This window comes from Trachemys scripta, unplaced genomic scaffold, assembly GCF_013100865.1.
Source record: "Trachemys scripta elegans isolate TJP31775 unplaced genomic scaffold, CAS_Tse_1.0 scaffold_103, whole genome shotgun sequence".
Taxonomy (NCBI): Eukaryota; Metazoa; Chordata; order Testudines; family Emydidae; genus Trachemys; species Trachemys scripta.
The window spans coordinates 31,059-50,006 of NW_023260477.1; the positions used below are offsets into that span (position 1 = coordinate 31,059).

Here is an 18,948-nt window from a genome sequence, read left to right on the forward strand (position 1 = left end):
AGTCCAGCGGAGGGCAACAAAAATGATTAGGGGTCTGGAGCACATGACTTATGAGGAGAGGCTGAGGGAACTGGGATTGTTTAGTCTCCAGAAGAGAAGAATGAGGGGGGATTTGATAACAGCTTTCAACTACCTGAAGGGGGGTTCCAAAGAGGATGGAGCTCGGCTGTTCTCAGTGGTGGCAGATGACAGAACAAGGAGCAATGGTCTCAAGTTGCAGTGCGGGAGGTCCAGGTTGGATTTCAGGAAAAACTATTTCACTAGGAGGGTGGTGAAACACTGGAATGCGTTACCTAGGGAGGTGGTGGAGTCTCCTTCCTTGGAGGTTTTTAAGGCCCGGCTTGACAAAGCCCTGGCTGGGATGATTTAGCTGGGAATTGGTCCTGCTTTGAGCAGGGGGTTGGACTAGATGACCTCTTGAGGTCCCTTCCAACCCTGATCTTCTATGATTCTATGAACTCTGGGATAGATCCCCTGAGGTCCATGCAGCCACAGGGGGTGACCGGAGCTTTGTGTGTGGACAGGTGGTAGATCTGTATGTGTAACATCATGGCGAGTGAGGACAATGCTACACCGCTGGGGCTCACACTGCCACAGTCCCAGCACTCCAGTCTGCACCAGTGCAGTTCTCTAGTGGGCCCAGGGTGTAGCAGTGACACAGGTTCACTCCATTCCCCTCCAGGTCTGGGTTCCACCCCTCACCTTTCTGTCGATGGCTATCAGGATGGAGGGATCCACGTGGTGTGTGAATCGGCTGGATGGTATCCGGAGCCCCAAGTGCTGTGGAGAGACCTCAATGGGCAGCGACTAGCACCAGTGATGGAGAAAATATCCCAGCAGGCTGACAGGCTGTTTGATACTCACATTGCTGCTGTTATAACAGATGCTTCGAAACAGAACCTGTCCTGCTCTGTCATCAACCCCCGTCTCGGCCAAGAGAAAACAGCGAAGCTGCACATAGCAGGTCCAGGGCCGGCCTTCGGGAAAATGGCACCCTGGGTGACTTTGTATTTTGGCACCCTGGCCCCTATGGATGCAGTGCCTCCCTATTGCCCTGACCTCTGTGGGTGCCCTCCCATTGCCCCTGGCCTCCACGGGCTCCACCGGCTCCCCACAGCCCCAGGGTCCCATTGCCTCTTCCCAAGAATAGAGTAAGGGAAGGAGAGAACCAGGCAGGCGGGGGGAGAGATGGACCCATCTTGTGCTAGTGCAGAGAAGCTGAGAAGTGGTACTCACTGATAAAACTAAGTGGGATTTCACACTTCTAATCTGAGACGTATGTGTGAAACTATTTGTAAAAGACACAACAACAATAATAACGAAAAACCCCTTCTCCCCTAACCCCTCCTGCTTCCCCTTCTACCCAGCCCCTTGCGCCCCTCTTCTAACCCCTGTACTCCCATCCTGTGCCTCAATCCCTGCCCTTCCCCCTTTCCCCGACCTCTGAACCCATCCTGTGCCCCAACCCCTGCAGCCCTTCTACCCAACTCCCTTCTGCACCCCTTCTTTCCTAGTCCCTGTACTCCCCTCCTGCACCCCAACCTCTGCACTGTGCTGCCTTCTCCACTAACTCGCTTGCGCCCCTCGTCCCCAACCACCTTCTGCACTCCCTTCTCCTCTCCTATTCCCCATCCCCCCTAAACATTTCTGCACCCCCTTCACAACTAAGCCCTGCACTCCCATCCTGTGCCCCAGCCCCTGCACTGCACCCCGTTCACCCCTAACCTCAGCAACACTCCTGTGCTCCACCCCTGCATCCCCTTTTCCCCAACTCCCTTTGCACCCCTTCTTTCTTAGCCCCCACTCTGTCTTCCTGCACCCAGGTGGGGAAAGTGGCCTGGATGCTAGGGGCAGCTGGCATTGCTGCTCGCTTCCCCCCTCCAACTCCTCGCTCACATTGCTCCTCGTTCCCCCCCCTTCCTCCGTGCCCCCTAGGCGGCTGTGGGAGGGGAGCAAGGAGCAGCATCATGGCTCCATGCATCCAGGTCACTTTCCTCCCCTGAGCTGGGTAAGGGCCTATCCGCAATGTAGCCAGGGCCTAGCCAAGTTCAGTGACCAGGATAAAGCTTGGACTCAGCCTCATGGGAGAAGCCACTTCTCATCTCTCAAAAACCAGACCAAACATGCCTGTGAGATCCTCCCAGATCACTGCAGGCTCCCCTCACTCCTGCTGCTGCCACATCGATTCTGTCTGGGTTTCAAATCAATGCAACTTTTCCTTGCAGATGTGTTCCTCCCAAGGACCTCTCCCTACCAGGTGGCTCTGTCGGTGACCCTGGCTGGTGTGTTTTTTCTCATCCTTTTGGCCAGTTACTGCTTCTGGAAGCAGCACAGAGCAAAAGGTAGGGTGACAGAGGGGAAGGAATGCTGTCGGATCAGAGAGAGGGTCTCCTGACTTCAGAGAAGGTTGTCAGGAGGCTTCAGTCCCGTGCCACGAAGAGAGGTTTGAATGAAGTCAGTGAGAGAGCTGGAGGGAGAGTGAATGAGCCATGGAAGAGAGGAACTGAACACACCCTGGGGGCAGGGGGGTGTCCTGGATGAGCCACAACTGTGTGTGTGAACTGAGACATGCCCAAAGTCACCCCTTTGGGGCGCATTGTAGAATAGAATGTACCTGACCCTAGGTACTCAGTGGGTGTTGGGGTCACTCAGACTGAAGCAGGAATGAGACCGGGAAAACTGGGCATGGATCTGTATTGTCACTTGTGTCACACTAGCACCTGTGAACACCACACACACCTATTGGGAGACAGTCCTGGCCCCAATGAGTTTATAATCTAATTAGGGCAGGCACATGAAGGGAAGGAGGGGAAACAGAGACACAAAGCAGGAAAGGACTTGCCCAAGGGTACCCTGCAAGTCAGCGGCAGAGCTGGGAATAGAGACCAAGTCTCCTGAGCTCCAACTCAGCCCCCATCCACTGCCCAAGCTATCTGCTAACTTCCGTGTATTGAACAGGCCTGCTTGCAGGCAACGAGGAGCAGGAGCTATTCATCAAGGTCCCTCCCACATCCAGCAAGACTTGTGAGGCTCCCTGGTGGTTGGTGAGGCTAGTTAGACCCAAAGGGCATTATAGTAGAGCTATTGCCTTTGGGGAAGGGGAGAAGCTATAATGCTATGAGGCACCTTTGTTCCAGTGTAATTGCATCCACACTAGGTGTTGTACCACTATAACTATTTGGGTAAAACATCACACCCCTAACCGCCATAGCTACAAATGCTATCTGAGCACCAGGCCTTAGTAATTACAGCCCAGTGACATTCATTAACAGGAGTGATATCACGGTAAACGTGACACTGCAATCTTACATGTCACCTTCTCTCCCTCTAGACACTGAGCAAGCTGAACTGAAGAAAAAGATACGTGAGTGTCTATTATTACTACTACTATTGTTAATAATAATAATAATAAATTAAAAACAGGCTTGTGGATGTGACCCACTGTGAGTGTGTGTTACAGGCCCCCTGTGAGCCAATTCACACAGCCCCAGCTAGAGAGCCTGGCTCTAACAGCTCCTCTCCTCTGTGGAATGGGACAGGGGAACCTGTGACCCGTGCACCAGTGGATTATGTACTTTCTCTGTCCCAATCAATGTGAACACTGGATAAGCCCCATGAATGTGAAAATTGCCCTTTTGGCCAACACACTGGGGACTGAAGTGGGAACTTCTGTGTCTGAGTTCCTGCTGATGAGTGTTACGCTCCCAGCACATACATAGAGACGTTAGATGCATGCTTCCAGCAAGTGAATCTATGCTTTTAACGTAACATGACATAATTGCATGGAATCCGGAACCCCAGCACTGCTGTAGTAATTTAGATGGAATAAACAGTTAAAGGTGACAACACAACCATGTCACTGTCCAACATTAAACAGAGTTAAACACCTTTTGGGTTTGGTATCCAGAGACCTCAGCCTGCTTTGTACCATGGCAAACACACCATTAAAAATACAGAAAAGAAGGAAAAACAGGTAAAGTATTTGAAATGTAAAGTATTACATGAAACTTTTGTTTTAATGACATCCCCTGTTCCCTTTGCCTTTAATGAAAGACTTTAGAAGGAAGCCCCCTCCCCCCCCCCCATGGCTGACAGTCTCTTAGATGGTGTTAAAGACGGGAATGTCCTTTTTTGAGAAAAGAGGAGATGTTAGTAGAGACAGGCTTGAACTGTGCAATGACCCATGTCTTGGCTAGGTTATGCCTACCGTGAGGAGAGGCGGAGGCAAACCATCACCATGGAGTTAACCTTACATTTTAAACTTAATAAAGGAAAACCCCCAGAAATTTGGCAGGAACAATACTATAATAGAAAGTATGGAATAATGATAGAATAGAAAGTAACATCAAATACTCACTTAGGAAAAAATTAAACTGTAAATCATCATTCACAATAAAAGAAGTTTGACAATATGCTGTGTGACCCCAGGAGGGAATCAGTTCCTCCTCTCCCTCGCTGCAGAATCGAGAGTGACCCCAGTTGTCCCATCTTTGCCTCTGTCCAGTGTGTGATGCTCCTTTTTTTTTGATGCCGGCACCTCTTTCCAACAGAGAGAGAGAGAGAGAGAGAAGAGTAGCAAAGAGAGAAAATGCAGCTTCCGTTCTGGTGCTGACTCTCGCTGGCAGCCTCACTGCGGAGAAACACAACCCAGCCCACAATCTGATCATCCACTTTGGAAAAATCACACCAGCATCAGACTGTTTGGGGCATAGCTTTTATCTGCCTCTCTGGTTACAGGATCACAGCAGTGCTGCAAAATATGCATTCTTGGCCAGCTAAGCCAGAGAGACAAGAAAGAGAAGAAATAATTTAGAGAAGGAAAAGGACACATTGGTGGGGGCAGACATCACATTGCAGGTGGTATTCAGGAGCCAGCCAGAGCTGGTGGAAGTGGCATTGCCTTCTGGGTCCCTCTCTCTGGCCTGGTCTGGTCAGGACATCTCTCAGGATTAGGATGAAGAAGGCCTGGGATTCCAGGGGAGGGAGGAGTGGCAGCCATGGTGGTGAAGCTCACTCCTTCCCCTTCTTTCAGCCAAAATAGCAGTACCCTGCATCTGTTCAAATGTATTCCCACCAAAATCTTTTTTTAAGAACGCTGAAATGGAATGATGGGTGGAATAGTCCATTCGCTCATTATTTTGTCCACCAATTAGGCCTAATTTCTGACAAATTTTGTTGCACTGATTTCTGATCCCACATGTCTCTTGTTTACCAGGCATGATCTTAACAGAGTCTTTGAGTTATATCAGGAGGCATTTTTGTTTGGACTAATTCAGTCTGTCTCACTCCTCTTTGCATCTTTTCCCCTCCACATTCATTGTTGTAGGTTATTGTGACATTTTATGAGCTTTCACTCCTGTCTCACTGTTGAGCTCATAATTAGGGTAAATTTGCAGGCCCAATTACTACACCACCACCCAAAACCCAAAAACAGAGACACACCATATTTGGGGTCAGGAAGGACTGTTCCCCTGGGTCAAATTGGCAGGGACCCTGGGTTTGTTTTGTTTTGTTGGGTTTCTTTTGTTGTTGTTGTTGGGTTTTGGGTTTTTTTGCTTTCCTCTGGAACATGGGTCATGGATCCTTTGCAGGTTTAAACTAGTGTAAACGGTGGAGTCTCTGTGACCTGCAATCTTTAAAACCACGATTTGAGGACGTCAGTAACTCAGCCAGAGTTTCTGGGTCTATTACAGGAGTGGGTGGATGAGGTTCTGTGGCCTGCAATGTGCTGGAGGTCAGACTAGATGATCATGATGGTCCTTTCAGGCCTTAAAGTCTGTGAGTTTAAGGCAGAGCAACACAACTCTTCCCCTCCTTCTCTAGGCTGGCTCTTTGCACACCGGCTGCTGGAGACGTGGTAAACAGTGAAATGACAAAGTTTGCAGATGATACAAAATTACTCGAGAGTTAAGTCCAAAGCTCCCTGCAAGGAATTACAAAGAGATCTCACAAAATGGGCTGACTTGGCAACAAAATGTCTGATGAAATTCAGTGTTGATAAATGCAAAGTAATGCACATTGGAAAGTATAATCCTAACTACATACAAAATAATGGAGTTTGTATTTAGCTGTTACCACTCAAGAAAGATCTTGGAGTCATTGTGGATAGTTCTCTGAAAAGATCCACTCAATGTGCAGAAGCAGTCAAAAAAGCTAACAGAATGTTAGGAACCATTAGGAAAGGGGTAGGTAATAAGAGAGAAAAAATTATACTGCCACTATATAAATCTTTGGTATGCCCACATCTTGAATACTGTGTGCAGTTCTGGTCATCCCATCTCAAAAAGTATGTTAGATTGGAAAAAATACAGAAAAGGACAACAAAAATGATTAAGGGTATTGAACAGCTTTCATATGAGGAGAGATTAAAAAAACAGACTGTTCAGTTTAGAGGAGAGACAAGTAAGGGGGGGATATGATAGAATTCTATAAAATCATGAGTGGTTTAGAGACAGTGATTAGGAAAATGTTATTTACCCTTTCACACAACACAAGAACCAGGGGTTACCAGGTAAAATTATTAGACAGCAGGTTTAACCCAAACAAAAGGAAGTACTTCTTCGAACAATACAGAATCAACCTGTGGAACTTGTTGCCATGGGATGTTGTGAAGACCAAAAATATAACTGGGTTCAAAAAAGAATTAGATAAGTTCCTGGAGGATAGGTTCATCAATGGCCAACATTGTCAGGGATTCAACCCCATGCTCTGGGTGTCCCTAAACCTCTGACTGCCAGAAGCTGGAACTGGACAGGAGATGGATCACTTGATAATTGACCTGTCCTGTTCATTCCCTCTAAAGCCTCTGGCACTGACCACCGTTGGAAGACAGGACACTGGACTAGCTGGACCACTAGTCTGGCCATTCCTATGTTCTTAAGCCCCAGATCACACACTGACACTTCCCTACAGAGCCCCCTAGCCTTCAAGCAGGACCAGGAGCCCCCTCACACTTAAGACAATAGCTTGTCATCTTAACACAATCTCCACTACCCCACAGTCAGCACTGTCTGACATGAGCCTATGCGTAATAACAACTGGTTCCAACTGGCTCAGGCGAGATTGCTCTGAAAGGCGTCGTTCACCACTGCTAGGGGTTGTAACAACTTGTATTCTCTGTTAATTGACCCACAGGGGGACTTTTAACTAACATCATCAGTGCGTTACACATCCAGTTGCAGGGAATCAAATCTATTTCAACATGTTCAGTGGCCATACTGGGACCCATGGGTGGCCTATAGACTCCAATTCTTGAGGGCCACTACTGTTGCTCATCAGGATAGGAGAAGGAAATCTACTGCTTCTCTGTCTAGATCTCCTGATCCAGAGGAGAACAGGCAGTGAGATTAGACAAAGGGATTACTCCACTGACTAACATCTCTTCATCCTCTCCTGATGAAGCTGTTATGCCTCCCCCACCAACTTTGGCAAATGACTTCAAACCATTTCAAGAGAGAAATGGATTCTCTACAAATTCCACTGGAAGAAGTCAAGGTGTTGCAACACAAGCTGCTCAACATCCTACATACTTCATCATAAGATTGTATTGCACTCACTATTAACGAGGCATTGCTGGACCCAATAAAGACATGCATCCCACATGCAAGAGAGCAGATAAAAATATTATGTTCCCTCTAAAGACTCGGATTTTTATTTTCACACCAATTCCCAGACTCCCTGGTCATCGATGCTGTAAATGAATGTGGCAGACAGCACCGTGCTAAATCAACCCCCTCTGACAAGAACTTAAAACAATTTACAGACTAACATTTATTTGGGCATAAGCTTTTGTGGGTAAAAAACCTCACTTTTTCAGATGCATGGAATGAAAGTTACAGATGCAGGCATTATATAATGACACATGAAGAGAAAGGAATACCCTACAAGTGGAGAATCAGTGTTGACAGGGCCAATTCGATCAGGGTGGATGTAGTCCCCTCCCAATAATAGATGAGGAGGTGTCAATTCCAGGAGAGGCAAAGCTGCTTTTGTAATGAGCCAGCCATTCCCAGTCCCTATTCAAGCCCAAATTAGTGGTGTTAAATTTGCAAATGAATTTTAGTTCTGCTGTTTCTCTTTGAAGTCTGTTTCTGAAGTTTTTTTGTTCAAGAATAGTTACTTTCAAATCTTATAGAATGTCCAGGGAGGTTGAAGTGTTCACCTACTGGCTTTTGTATGTGACTATTCCTGATGTCCGATTTGTGTCAATAATTATTATTATTAATAATAAAATAATATTAAATAATAATATTATTTAATATTATTATTATACATAAAAGAATAAATAACACCGCTGACACAGCTGCCTGCTTAATCTCAACAGTGGTGGGCATGCGGAGGGCTTCCTGGCTTCACCTTTCTGGCTTTCCAAGGAAAGTCCAGTCTACTGTGGAGGACCTTCCATTTGAAGGATCCAAATCATTTGTGGAGAAAATGGATGAATCGCTCCACATACTAAAAGACTCTAGAGCCACTTTGCATTCACTGAGAATTTATGCACCTGCACAAAAAAGGAGAAAAAATAAATCACAGATGACACAGAGATCCCGGCCTGATCAATTTTCTCCTCCCCAGAGGCATTATGAACTCCAACAGAAAACACAATGAATAAAAAAGCGAAGATCAACTGCCCCACAATCATCAACATTACAGCCATCTACATCTATGCATGAATTTTGATGTGTTATTTGAGGCCCCGAGTTACCACCCCCATTTTAATTTGCTGCAAAAACACAAATATCACCACTACTTTGGCAACTGCTGACTCTTTTTCGTCAAAACTGAGACCAAGTGGGTTTTGAAGATCATCTCCAAAGGATATTCGATCCATTTTACCTCCCTCACTCCTGCCTACCCCTCTCTCCCAGCCCTACTAAGGAACCCTTCTCATGAGTATTCACCCATGAAAGCTTATACTCCAATACTTCTGTTAGTCTATAAGGTGCCACAGGACTCTTTGTCGCTTCTCATGAGTAGCTTTTACATCAGGAAAGAAGCTATCTTCTGAACCTACGTGCTATAGAACCAGTTCCTACCCAACACAGAGGGAAGGGCTTCAACTCCAAGTACTTCCAGATACTGAAAAAGAATGGTGATTGGAGACACATTCTGGATCTAAAATCACTCAACAGATTTCTAAAGATACAACACTTCAATAAGGTTACTTTGGCAGCAATAATCCCATCTCTGGACCATGGGGACTGGTTCTCGACCCTTGACTTACAAGATGCTTACTTCCATATCGCGATCCACAGAAGGTTTCTAGTATTCACTCTGGGACAAGACCACTTTCATTATCTGGACCCAGATGTTCTCAACGGTCCTTTCTGTGGTTGTGGTGCTCTTTTGCAAACAAAGAGTGATAATATTCCTGTATCTAGATGATGGTCTGCTCAAGGCATGCTCCTTTGATGATGCCTGGACGCCCCCACAAAAGACTATGGACCTATTCCTCCAATTGGCTCTAAACATAGACATCCAAAAGACCATATTAACTCCAGTATAACATCTGGAATTCATAGGAGCCTACCTAGATGGAGCAGAGGCCAAAGCCTTCCTCTCCTTATGCAGGTTCAACACCTTAGACAACTTAATCTCGACAGGACAGGCCACCCTCAGATCTTGGTCAGAAATGGCCTTCAACTACTGGGACACATGGTGGCAGGCACTTTTGTAATAAATCACGTGAGACTCCACAAGTACTGCCTTCAGTGGTGGTTCAGCACAGTGTACATACCAAGCACACACAGTATAAACAAACTTCTATTGATGCCCTCAACAGTCAAAAACTCCTTCAACTGGTGGAAAGACCCTCACAACCCCTCACAGGAGTTCCCTTCACTCAACCACCCCCAATGCTAATAATGACAACAGACTTATATCCATTGGGTTGGAGAGCCCACCTGGACACCAACACTATTCAATGCAAATGGTTCCCCTTCGAATCCACATTGCATAGCTACTTACTGGAATTCAGAGCAGTCAGGGAAGCTTGTTCACATTTTCTACCACTGATTGGGGCAAGCATATAAAGATTATGACAGACAACATTGCATGTATGTTTTACATAAATCACTAGGGAAGAGCAAGCTCACTGTCCCTTTGTACCAAGGCAGTGAAACTCTGGAACTGGTGCATTCACCACCACATAGAACAGCTTCCGTATTAAGAGAGATTAATAAGACTGGGACTTTTCAGCTTGGAAAAGAGGTGACTAAGGGGAGATATGATAGAGGTCTATAAAATCATAAGTGGTATAGGGAAAGTAAATAAGGAAGTGTTATTTACTCCTTCTCATAATACAAGAACAAAGGGTCACAAAATGAAATTAATAGGTAGCAGGTTTAAAACAAACACAAGAAAGTATTTTTTCACACAACGCACTGTCAGCCTCTGGAACTCCTTGCCAGAGGGTGTTGTGAAGGCCAATACTATAACAGGGTTCAAAAGGGAGCTAGATAGATTCATGGAAGATAGGTCCATCAATGGCTATTAGCCAGGATGGGCAGGAATGGTATCCCTAGCCTCTGTTTGCCAGAAGCTGGGATTGGGTGACCGGGGATGGATCACTTGATGATAACCTGTCTGTTCGTTCCCTTTGGGGCACCTGCCATTGGCCACTGTCAGAGGACAGGATACTGGGCTTGATGGACCTTTGGTCTGACCCAGTATGGCCATTCTTATGTTCACATCAACATCTCAGCAGCTCACCTCTCGGGCACACAGAACTCTCCTGCGGACACTCTCAGCAGGAACTTTTCCCAGGATCACAAATGAGAAAGACCTTTCCATTCTCCACAGCATATTTCTACGTTGGGGAGTCCCAAAGATAGACTTATTCACCACAGCCAGAAACAAGAAGTGCTCCCAGTTCTGCTCCGGAGCTGTCCTGGGTCATCACTCTCTCGGCGTTGCCTTTCTCCTACATTGGAACACAGGTCTCCTCTATGCCTGTCCTCCAATTCCTCAAATATCAAAGGTCTTGCTTCAGATAAGAAAAGAAAGAGCCAGGGTTATACTTATAGATCCTTTGTGGCCATGACAAACATTATTCCCATACCGTGCTCAACTGGTGATTTGCATGCCTGTTCCTCATCTCCTCTCTCAGGCAAGGTCCATCACCCCAATCTACAGGTTCTCCAACTCAATGGTTCCAAAGCTTAGAAATGACCTGCTCTGAGTATGTAAAGACCATGTATACTCAATAGTGGAAGAGTTTCCAGCTCTGGTGTGACTGGAGACATGTTACCCCTACATCCTCTCCACTACCACTGTGGTAGATTGCATCCTAGAACTAAAAATGTCAGGGTTCTCTCCATGCTCCATAGAAGTGCATCTTGCCGCCATCACCACCTTCCATCATAAGACTACAACAAGAAGATGTCTCAGGGCATGAGTAACCCTTCCCACATATTTCAGGGTGGTAGCTGTGTTAGTCTGTGTCAGGGCTGCTTCCCCACTCTGAACTTTAGGGTACAAATGTGGGGACCTGCATGAAACTTCTAAGCTTAACTACCAGCTTAGATCTGGTCCACTGCCACCACTCCCAAATGTGCTAATTCCCTTCCCTGGGTAGCCTTGAGAAACTCTTCACCAATTCCCTGGTGAATACAGATCCAAACCCCTTGGATCTTAAAACAAGGAGAAATTAACTATCCCCCTCCTTTCTCCCACCAACTCCTGGTGGATCAAGATCCAACCCCCTTGGATCTAAAAACAAGGAAAAATCAATCAGGTTCTTAAAAAGAAGGCTTTTAATTAAAGAAAAAGGTAAAAATCATCTCTGTAAAATCAGGATGGAAACTAACTTTACAGGGTAATCAAACTTAAAGAGCCCAGAGGAATCCCCTCTAGCCTTAGGTTCAAAGTTACAGCAAACAGAGATAAACACTCTAGCAAAAAGGTACATTTACAAGTTGAGAAAACAAAGATAAAAACTAACACGCCTTGCCTGGCTGTTTACTTACAAGTTTGAAATATGAGAGACTTGTTCAGAAAGATTTAGAGAGGGATTCTTCCGTCCTAAGTGCAGGACTCTGCACTTGTCCTTGTTGAACCTCATCGGGTTTTTTTTGGCCCAATCCTCTAATTTGTCTAGGTCCCTCTGTATCCGATCCCTACCCTCTAGTGTATCTACCACGCCTCCTAGTTTAGTGTCATCTGCAAACTTGCTGAGAGTGCAATCCACAACATCCTCCAGATCATTAATAAAGATATTAAACAAAACCAGCCCCAGGACCGACCCTTGGGGCACTCCGCTTGAAATCATCTGCCAACTAGACATGGAGCCATTGATAACTACCCGTTGAGCCCGACGATCTAGCCAGCTTTCTATCCACCTTACAGTCCATTCATCCAGCCCATACTTCTTTAACTTGGCAACAAGAATACTGTGGGAGACCATATCAAAAGCTTTGCTAAAGTCAAGGAATAACACATCCATGTGCTTTCCCCTCATCCACAGAGCCAGTTATCTCATCATAGAAGGCAATTAGGTTAGTCAGGCACGACATCCCCTTGGTGAATCCATGCTGACTGTTCCTGATCACTTTCCTCTCCTCTAAATGTTTCATAATTGATTCCTTGAGGACCTGCTCCATGATTTTTCCAGGGACTGAGGTGAGGCTGACTGGCCTGTAGTTCCCCGGATCCTCCTTCTTCCCTTTTTTAAAGATGGGCACTACATTAGCCTTTTTCCAGTCATCTGGGACCTCCCCTGATCGCCATGAATTTTCAAAAATAATGGCTAATGGCTCTGCAATCTCATCCGCCAACTCCTTTAGCACCCTCAGATGCAGCGCATCTGGTCCCATGGACTTGTGCACGTCCAGTTTTTCTAAATAGTCCCGAACCACTTCTTTCTCCACAGAGGGCTGATCACCTTCTCCCCATATTGTGCTGCCCAGTGCAGCAGTCTGGGAGCTGACCTTGTTCGTGAAGACAGAGGCAAAAAAAGCATTGAATACATTAGCTTTTTCCACATCCTCGGTCACTAGGTTACCTTCCTCATTCAGTAAGGGGCCCACACTTTCCTTGACTTTCTTCTTGTTGCTAACATACCTGAAGAAACCCTTCTTGTTACTCTTAACATCTCTTGCTAGCTGCAACTCCAAGTGTGATTTGGCCTTCCTGATTTCACTCCTGCATGCCTGAGCAATATTTTTATACTCCTCCCTGGTCATTTGTCCAATCTTCCACTTCTTGTAAGCTTCTTTTTTGCGTTTAAGATCAGCAAGGATTTCACTGTTTAGCCAAGCTGGTCGCCTGCCATATTTACTATTCTTTCTACACATCGGGATGGTTTGTTCCTGCAACCGCAATAAGGATTCTTTAAAATACAGCCAGCTCTCCTGGACCCCTTTGCCCTTCATGTTATTCTCCCAGGGGATCCTGCCCATCTGTTCCCTGAGGGAGTCAAAGTCTGCTTTTCTGAAGTCCAGGGTCCGTATTTTGCTGCTCTCCTTTCTTCCTTGTGTCAGGATCCTGAACTCGACCATCTCATGGTCACTGCCTTCCAGGTTCCCATCCACTTTTGCTTCCCCTACTAATTCTTCCCTGTTTGTGAGCAGCAGGTCAAGAAAAGCTCTGCCCCTAGTTGGTTCCTCCAGCACTTGCACCAGGAAATTGTCCCCTACACTTTCCAAAAACTTCCTGGATTGTCTGTGCACCGCAGTATTGCTCTCCCAGCAGATATCAGGGTGATTAAAGCCTCCCATGAGAACCAGGGCCTGCGATCTAGCAACTTCTGCTAGTTGCCAGAAGAAAGCCTTGTCCACCTCATCCTTATCCCCATTTTACACTTAGGGAACTGAGGCCCAGACACATCAGGGCCCCAAATCAGCTAGATACAGGCTTAATTTTAAGTGTGCGAATAATCCCATTATTATAAGTCAGTCTCTCACTATCAGGCATTTTTTCCAGCCCTCAAATAATTTTTGTGGCTCTTTTCTGCATCCTTTCCAGTTTTTCAACGTCTTTTTTCAAATGAGGTCAGCCAGTTGTTCAGGCAGCTCCGTAGCCAGCTGCACCGGCTGCCAGCCACTGCTGGAGCGGCACAGGGCAGCTGGCCCCTGGGACCACCTGACCAGCAGCCGATGGGGCTGGCCCCAGAGACTGCCTGAGCAGTGGTCCCTCAGGCAGCCGGAGCAACTGCTGCTCAGTGAGCCCTGGCAGCTGGTGCTGCTGGTCCTGTTCCTCCTCCAACAGCGGCCCCCCTAAGATTTACTTAGGGGTACTTATAGTACAAGTCATGAACTGGTCACAGGCGGTGAATTTTTTTGTTTATTGCCCATGACCTGTACACAACTTTCTCTAAAAATACCTGTGACTAAATCGTAACCTTAGGCCTGATACAGAGGTGACTGAGTGAGGGTCTAAGGTCTGTGGTGTACTGGAGGTCAGACTATGACCCTTCTGGCCTTAATCTCTGTGAATCTTTGATTTTCTGTAAAATAGCAGCTGTTTGCTAGTATTAGAGGGGACCATCGCCCCCCAGAATCTCACCTTTTTCACTCTTCTTTCTTTAGAAAATCTGCAATCTGAACTGGAGAAAGAGAGAGGTAAATTCCTGGGACAAGTTCCCTGAAATAACAGTAGGAATAACCCAGTTAATGTAACAACATGAAACTTCACCTCTTTCTTCCTTTTCTCCTCCAGAGATTCTGCGCTCTGAGCTGGAGAACGAGAGAGGTAAATGTCTGGGCTCACTGGAGGCTTGAACGATTTTCTCTCACTGTACATAGTCTGACAGACTTTGGCTTCTGTCTCTGCACTATCTGTTAGGAGAGGCTCTGGGAACCAAACGGACGGGGAGCTCTGACCAATCATAGAGGGAAGTAACTGCTCCATAGATAAGATTGCTGCTCAGTTTCCAGCATAAGCCTGATTTTAGCACCTCCTTTAAAATCTGCACACAGGGGAGCGTCCATATCCAAAACTGGTGGGTCTGCCTGGGCCAAAGTACCTTTTTGCTATTGAATTTAAAGGAATGGCGGGGTGTGGGGGGATCCTGATGCCCTGGAAACAGGGGCTCAGTGCAGTCTCAAAGTTTCCTAGCACTCTGACACTTTGAGGCACAAACTCAGTGAGAAGGAGCTAACTAATGTTGCTGGGCCCATAAGCTGAGATCAGGGCCAGCTCCAGGGTTTTTGCTGCCCCAAGCAGAAAAAAAAAAACAAAAAAAACCCAATCACGATCTGCAGCACTTCAGCGGCAGCTCTACCGCCGCCGTTTCATTCTTCGGTAGCAATTCGGCGGCAGGTCCTTCGCTCCGAGAGGGAGTGAGGGACCCACTGCCGAATTGCCGCCGAAGAACTTGACATGCCGCCCCTCTCCATTGGCCACTCCAAGCACCTGCTTGCTGCGCTGGTGCCTGGAACCAGCCCTGGCTGAGATCCAGTGTCCAGGGCCAAGGGTTAGCTCATTAAACCCTCACTTCCACGTTATCAGGGCCTAGCCCCTTGCCAAGCTGCCTGGCACATGGGGAGTGTGGACACTACACCACAGGTGAGCCCAGCTAGGGCAGGGTCATGGAAGCCCAGCAAGGGTCAGATGCCAAGAAGGGGGGTGTGATCCATGGAGAGATCTATGAGGATGGAGCTCAGGCCAGGAGACCTGGGCAGAAAGAGGCCAGCAGAGAGCACAGTGGGGAGGGCAAAGTGGTCCTTTAAAGGCACATTCCCTAACCCAAGAGCTGTTATAGAACTGACTGCACACCCATGTCTCTCTGTTTGCAGGGAAATCCCTGGCTGAACTTGGTAAGTGCTATGTGTCCCCTTTCCCCTATATGCCATTGTGTCCTACGCGGGCAGTCCGTGCTCCGGGGAGTGCTCACCTCTTGTGTGTTTGATTTCAGGCTGGAGTAAAGTCAGCAAACATGCAGGTAAGTGAAGCTGGTATTTTAATGTCAGCCCCCCTCCCCCCTGCACCACTCTGCTGCCCAGCAGATGCACACATGCCAGAAGTCACAGGGAAAGAACAGTATGGGCAATGAGAATGCCAGATTTGTCCCCAGTTTCCTTGCATGAAACAAATGCTCACACTTAACTATGGAGTCATGAGAGCTCCAGTGTAACTGCAATAACTTAGAGTGCTCCTAGGCTGGGAACTTACCCGCTGTCAGTTCAGGGGGGAGGTGCTCACAGGATTGGTAATTGTGGGTCAGAGTTGGCGTTTTACTGGACACATATGGTGAATTCTCATGTGTTGTGTTATTAATTGACTTCATGAACTAGAAGGGTTCTAGGAAACTGTAAATTACCTTAACTGACTGTGGGTAATTATCTTAATGCTTTTTGGATTCTGGTGAAATCTCTGTTTTTACAGAGTTGTCAATCAGTAGCCCTTTGGCCAATTCAGTTCAAATTTGGTAGAAAAATTCTACCTAGACCCAGACCAAATCTACCAAATTTGAGTGTGATACGACTCTGTGGGTGTTAGAATAGAGGGCTCCCAACTCAGGCGTAGATTGGAGACTCAGTTGTGGTCTTAGCTGTGGAGACGTGGGAGCAGCCCCACAGCACAGATTTTGTGGTAGGTGATTACTGAGTTCTCGTAATGGTTGAAATGATGTCCGTGTATGTAACACCTGAGCTCGCTCCTCACAGGGGCCTCTGTAGAGGTTACAGACAGGCCCAATGGGAGCTAGAGGCATCTCCCGCTCTTTCAGGGGAGCTATTTGCCCCTAGTGCCTGGGAGGAGAGCTGCAGTGAAATGCAGAGAGGCAGGTCCCCGGGAGGTAGAGCCTGGAAATCAGAGAGTGTCCTAGCTAAGACAGCGCTGTGGGGAGGATGGGAAACATCCCCAATGGGCATAGGCGCCAACTTCTGCTGGCATCGGTGGGTGCTTGACCCCCCTGCCCCCAGCCCCACCCTGACTCCACCCCGCCCCACCCCCATTCCAACCCCTTCCCCAAAGTCCCCACTCCATCTCCGCCCCCTCCTTGCCCCTATTGGACTCCTTCCCCCAATCTCTGCCCTGGCCCCGCCTCTTCCCCGAGTGCACCGCGTTCCCCCTCCTCCCAGAGCTTGTTACGCAACATAACAGCTGTTTTGCAGCGGCAAGCACTGGGAGCTAGGAGGAGAAGCGGGGATGTGGCGCGCTCAAGGGAGGAGGTGGAGGCGGAGTGGAGGTGAGCTGGGGCAGGGAGCTTGGTGGTGGGTGCAGAGCACCCACTAATTTTTCCCTGTGGGTGCCCCAACCCCGGAGCACCCACGGAGTCAGTGCCTATGCTGATAGGTTGGGCTCTGCCCCTGATGCTCTGCCCCATCTCTGCAGTGATGGTGATTCTGGATCCAGACACAGCTCATCCCAGCCTCCTGGTCTCTGAGAATCGGCGATCTGTGAAATGGAGGGGCCTGCAGCAGGACATCCCTGACAACCCCGAGAGATTTGACAGTGAAACCTGCGTGCTGGGCTCGGAAGGGTTCACCTCGGGGAGACACTACTGGGAGGTAGAGGTCGGGGGTGGTAGGACCTGGGCTGTGGGGGTGGCCAGAGAGTCTGTCAGGAGGAAGGGCTGGATCAGCTTTTCTCCTGAGGAGAGCATCTGGGCCGTGGATCAGTGTGGGAGCCATTACCGGGCTCGCACCTCCCCAGAGACCCTCCTTCCCCTGACTGCGAGCCCCGGGAGGATTGGGGTGTATCTGGACTATGAGCGGGGCCTGGTGTCATTTTATCATCCTGGTGTGGAGGCCCCGATCTACACTTTCGCCTCCTCTTTCACTGGGCAGCTCCGCCCTTTCTTCTGGGTCTACTCCCCAATCACGCTGTGTCCCTGAGATATGGCATGTGGGGATAGCACCTCTCACTGGTCAAAGACTTTTTTGTTCTGTTGTTTTTCTGAAATGGACTAATTTTTCCTTTTTAAATATTTTCATTAAACATAAGAACGTCCGTACCGGGTCAGACCAAAGGTCCATCTAGCCCAGTATCCTGTCTACCGACAGTGGCCAATGCCAGGGGCCCCAGAGGAAGTGAACCTAACAGGCAATGATCAAGTGATCTCTCTCTTGCCATCCATCTCCATCCTCTGACAAACAGAGGCTAGGGACACCCTTCCTTACCCATCCAGGCTAATAGCCATTAATGGACTTAACCTCCATGAATTTATCCAGTTCTCTTTTAAACCCTGTTATAGTCCTAGCCTTCACAACCTCCTCAGGCAAGCAATTCCACAGGTTGACTGTGCGCTGTGTGAAGAAGAACTTCCTTTTATTTGTTTTAAATCTGCTGCCCATTAATTTCACTTGGTGGCCCCTAGTTCTTATATTATGGGAACAAGTAAATAACTTTTCCTTATTCACTTTCTCCACACCACTCTTGATTACGTTTTCCCAATGTGCATAACAGTACTTTGCATTTATCAGCACTGAATTTCATCTGCCATTTTGTTACCCAGTCACCCACTTTTGTGAAATCTCTTTGTAACTCTTTCCAGTGTTCTTTGTACTTCACTATCTTGAGTAATTTCTCATCTGCAAATTTTGACACCTCACTGTTTATCCCTTTTTCCAGATCATATATGAATTAGGGCTGTCAAGCAATTAAAAAAATTAATTGCGATTAATCGCACTGTTAAATAATAACAGAATACCATTTATTTAAATGTTTTTTTGATGTTTTCTATATTTTCAAATATATTGATTTCAATTACAACAGAATATAAAGTGTACAGTGCTCATTTTATATTTATTTTTAATTACAAGTATTTGCACTGCAAAAAAACCAAAAGAAACAGTACTTCCCAATACACGTACTACAGTGCAATCTCCCTATCATGAAAGTTGAATCCACAAATGTAGAATTATGTACAAAAAAACCTGCATTCAAAAACAATGCAAAACCACAGAGCCTGCAAGTCCACTCAGTCCTACCTCCTGCCCAGCCAATCGCCCAGACAAACAAGCCCGGCCACACCTGCAGGAGACAATGCTGCCCACCTCTTGGTCA

General features: G+C 47.2%; 1 protein-coding gene across 1 annotated transcript; it reads left to right on the top strand.

Moving 5' to 3' along the window:
* Nucleotides 1-534: 534 nt before the first annotated feature.
* Nucleotides 535-17,943, top strand: LOC117870233 (butyrophilin subfamily 2 member A1-like). The gene is made up of 8 exons (XM_034757326.1): nt 535-964; nt 2,226-2,342; nt 3,332-3,364; nt 14,526-14,558; nt 14,656-14,688; nt 15,735-15,755; nt 15,854-15,880; nt 17,275-17,943. The coding sequence occupies exons 1-8, from the start codon at nt 538-540 to the stop codon at nt 17,775-17,777; spliced, it is 1,194 nt and encodes a 397-aa protein (XP_034613217.1). The 5' UTR covers nt 535-537; the 3' UTR covers nt 17,778-17,943.
* Nucleotides 17,944-18,948: the final 1,005 nt, after the last annotated feature.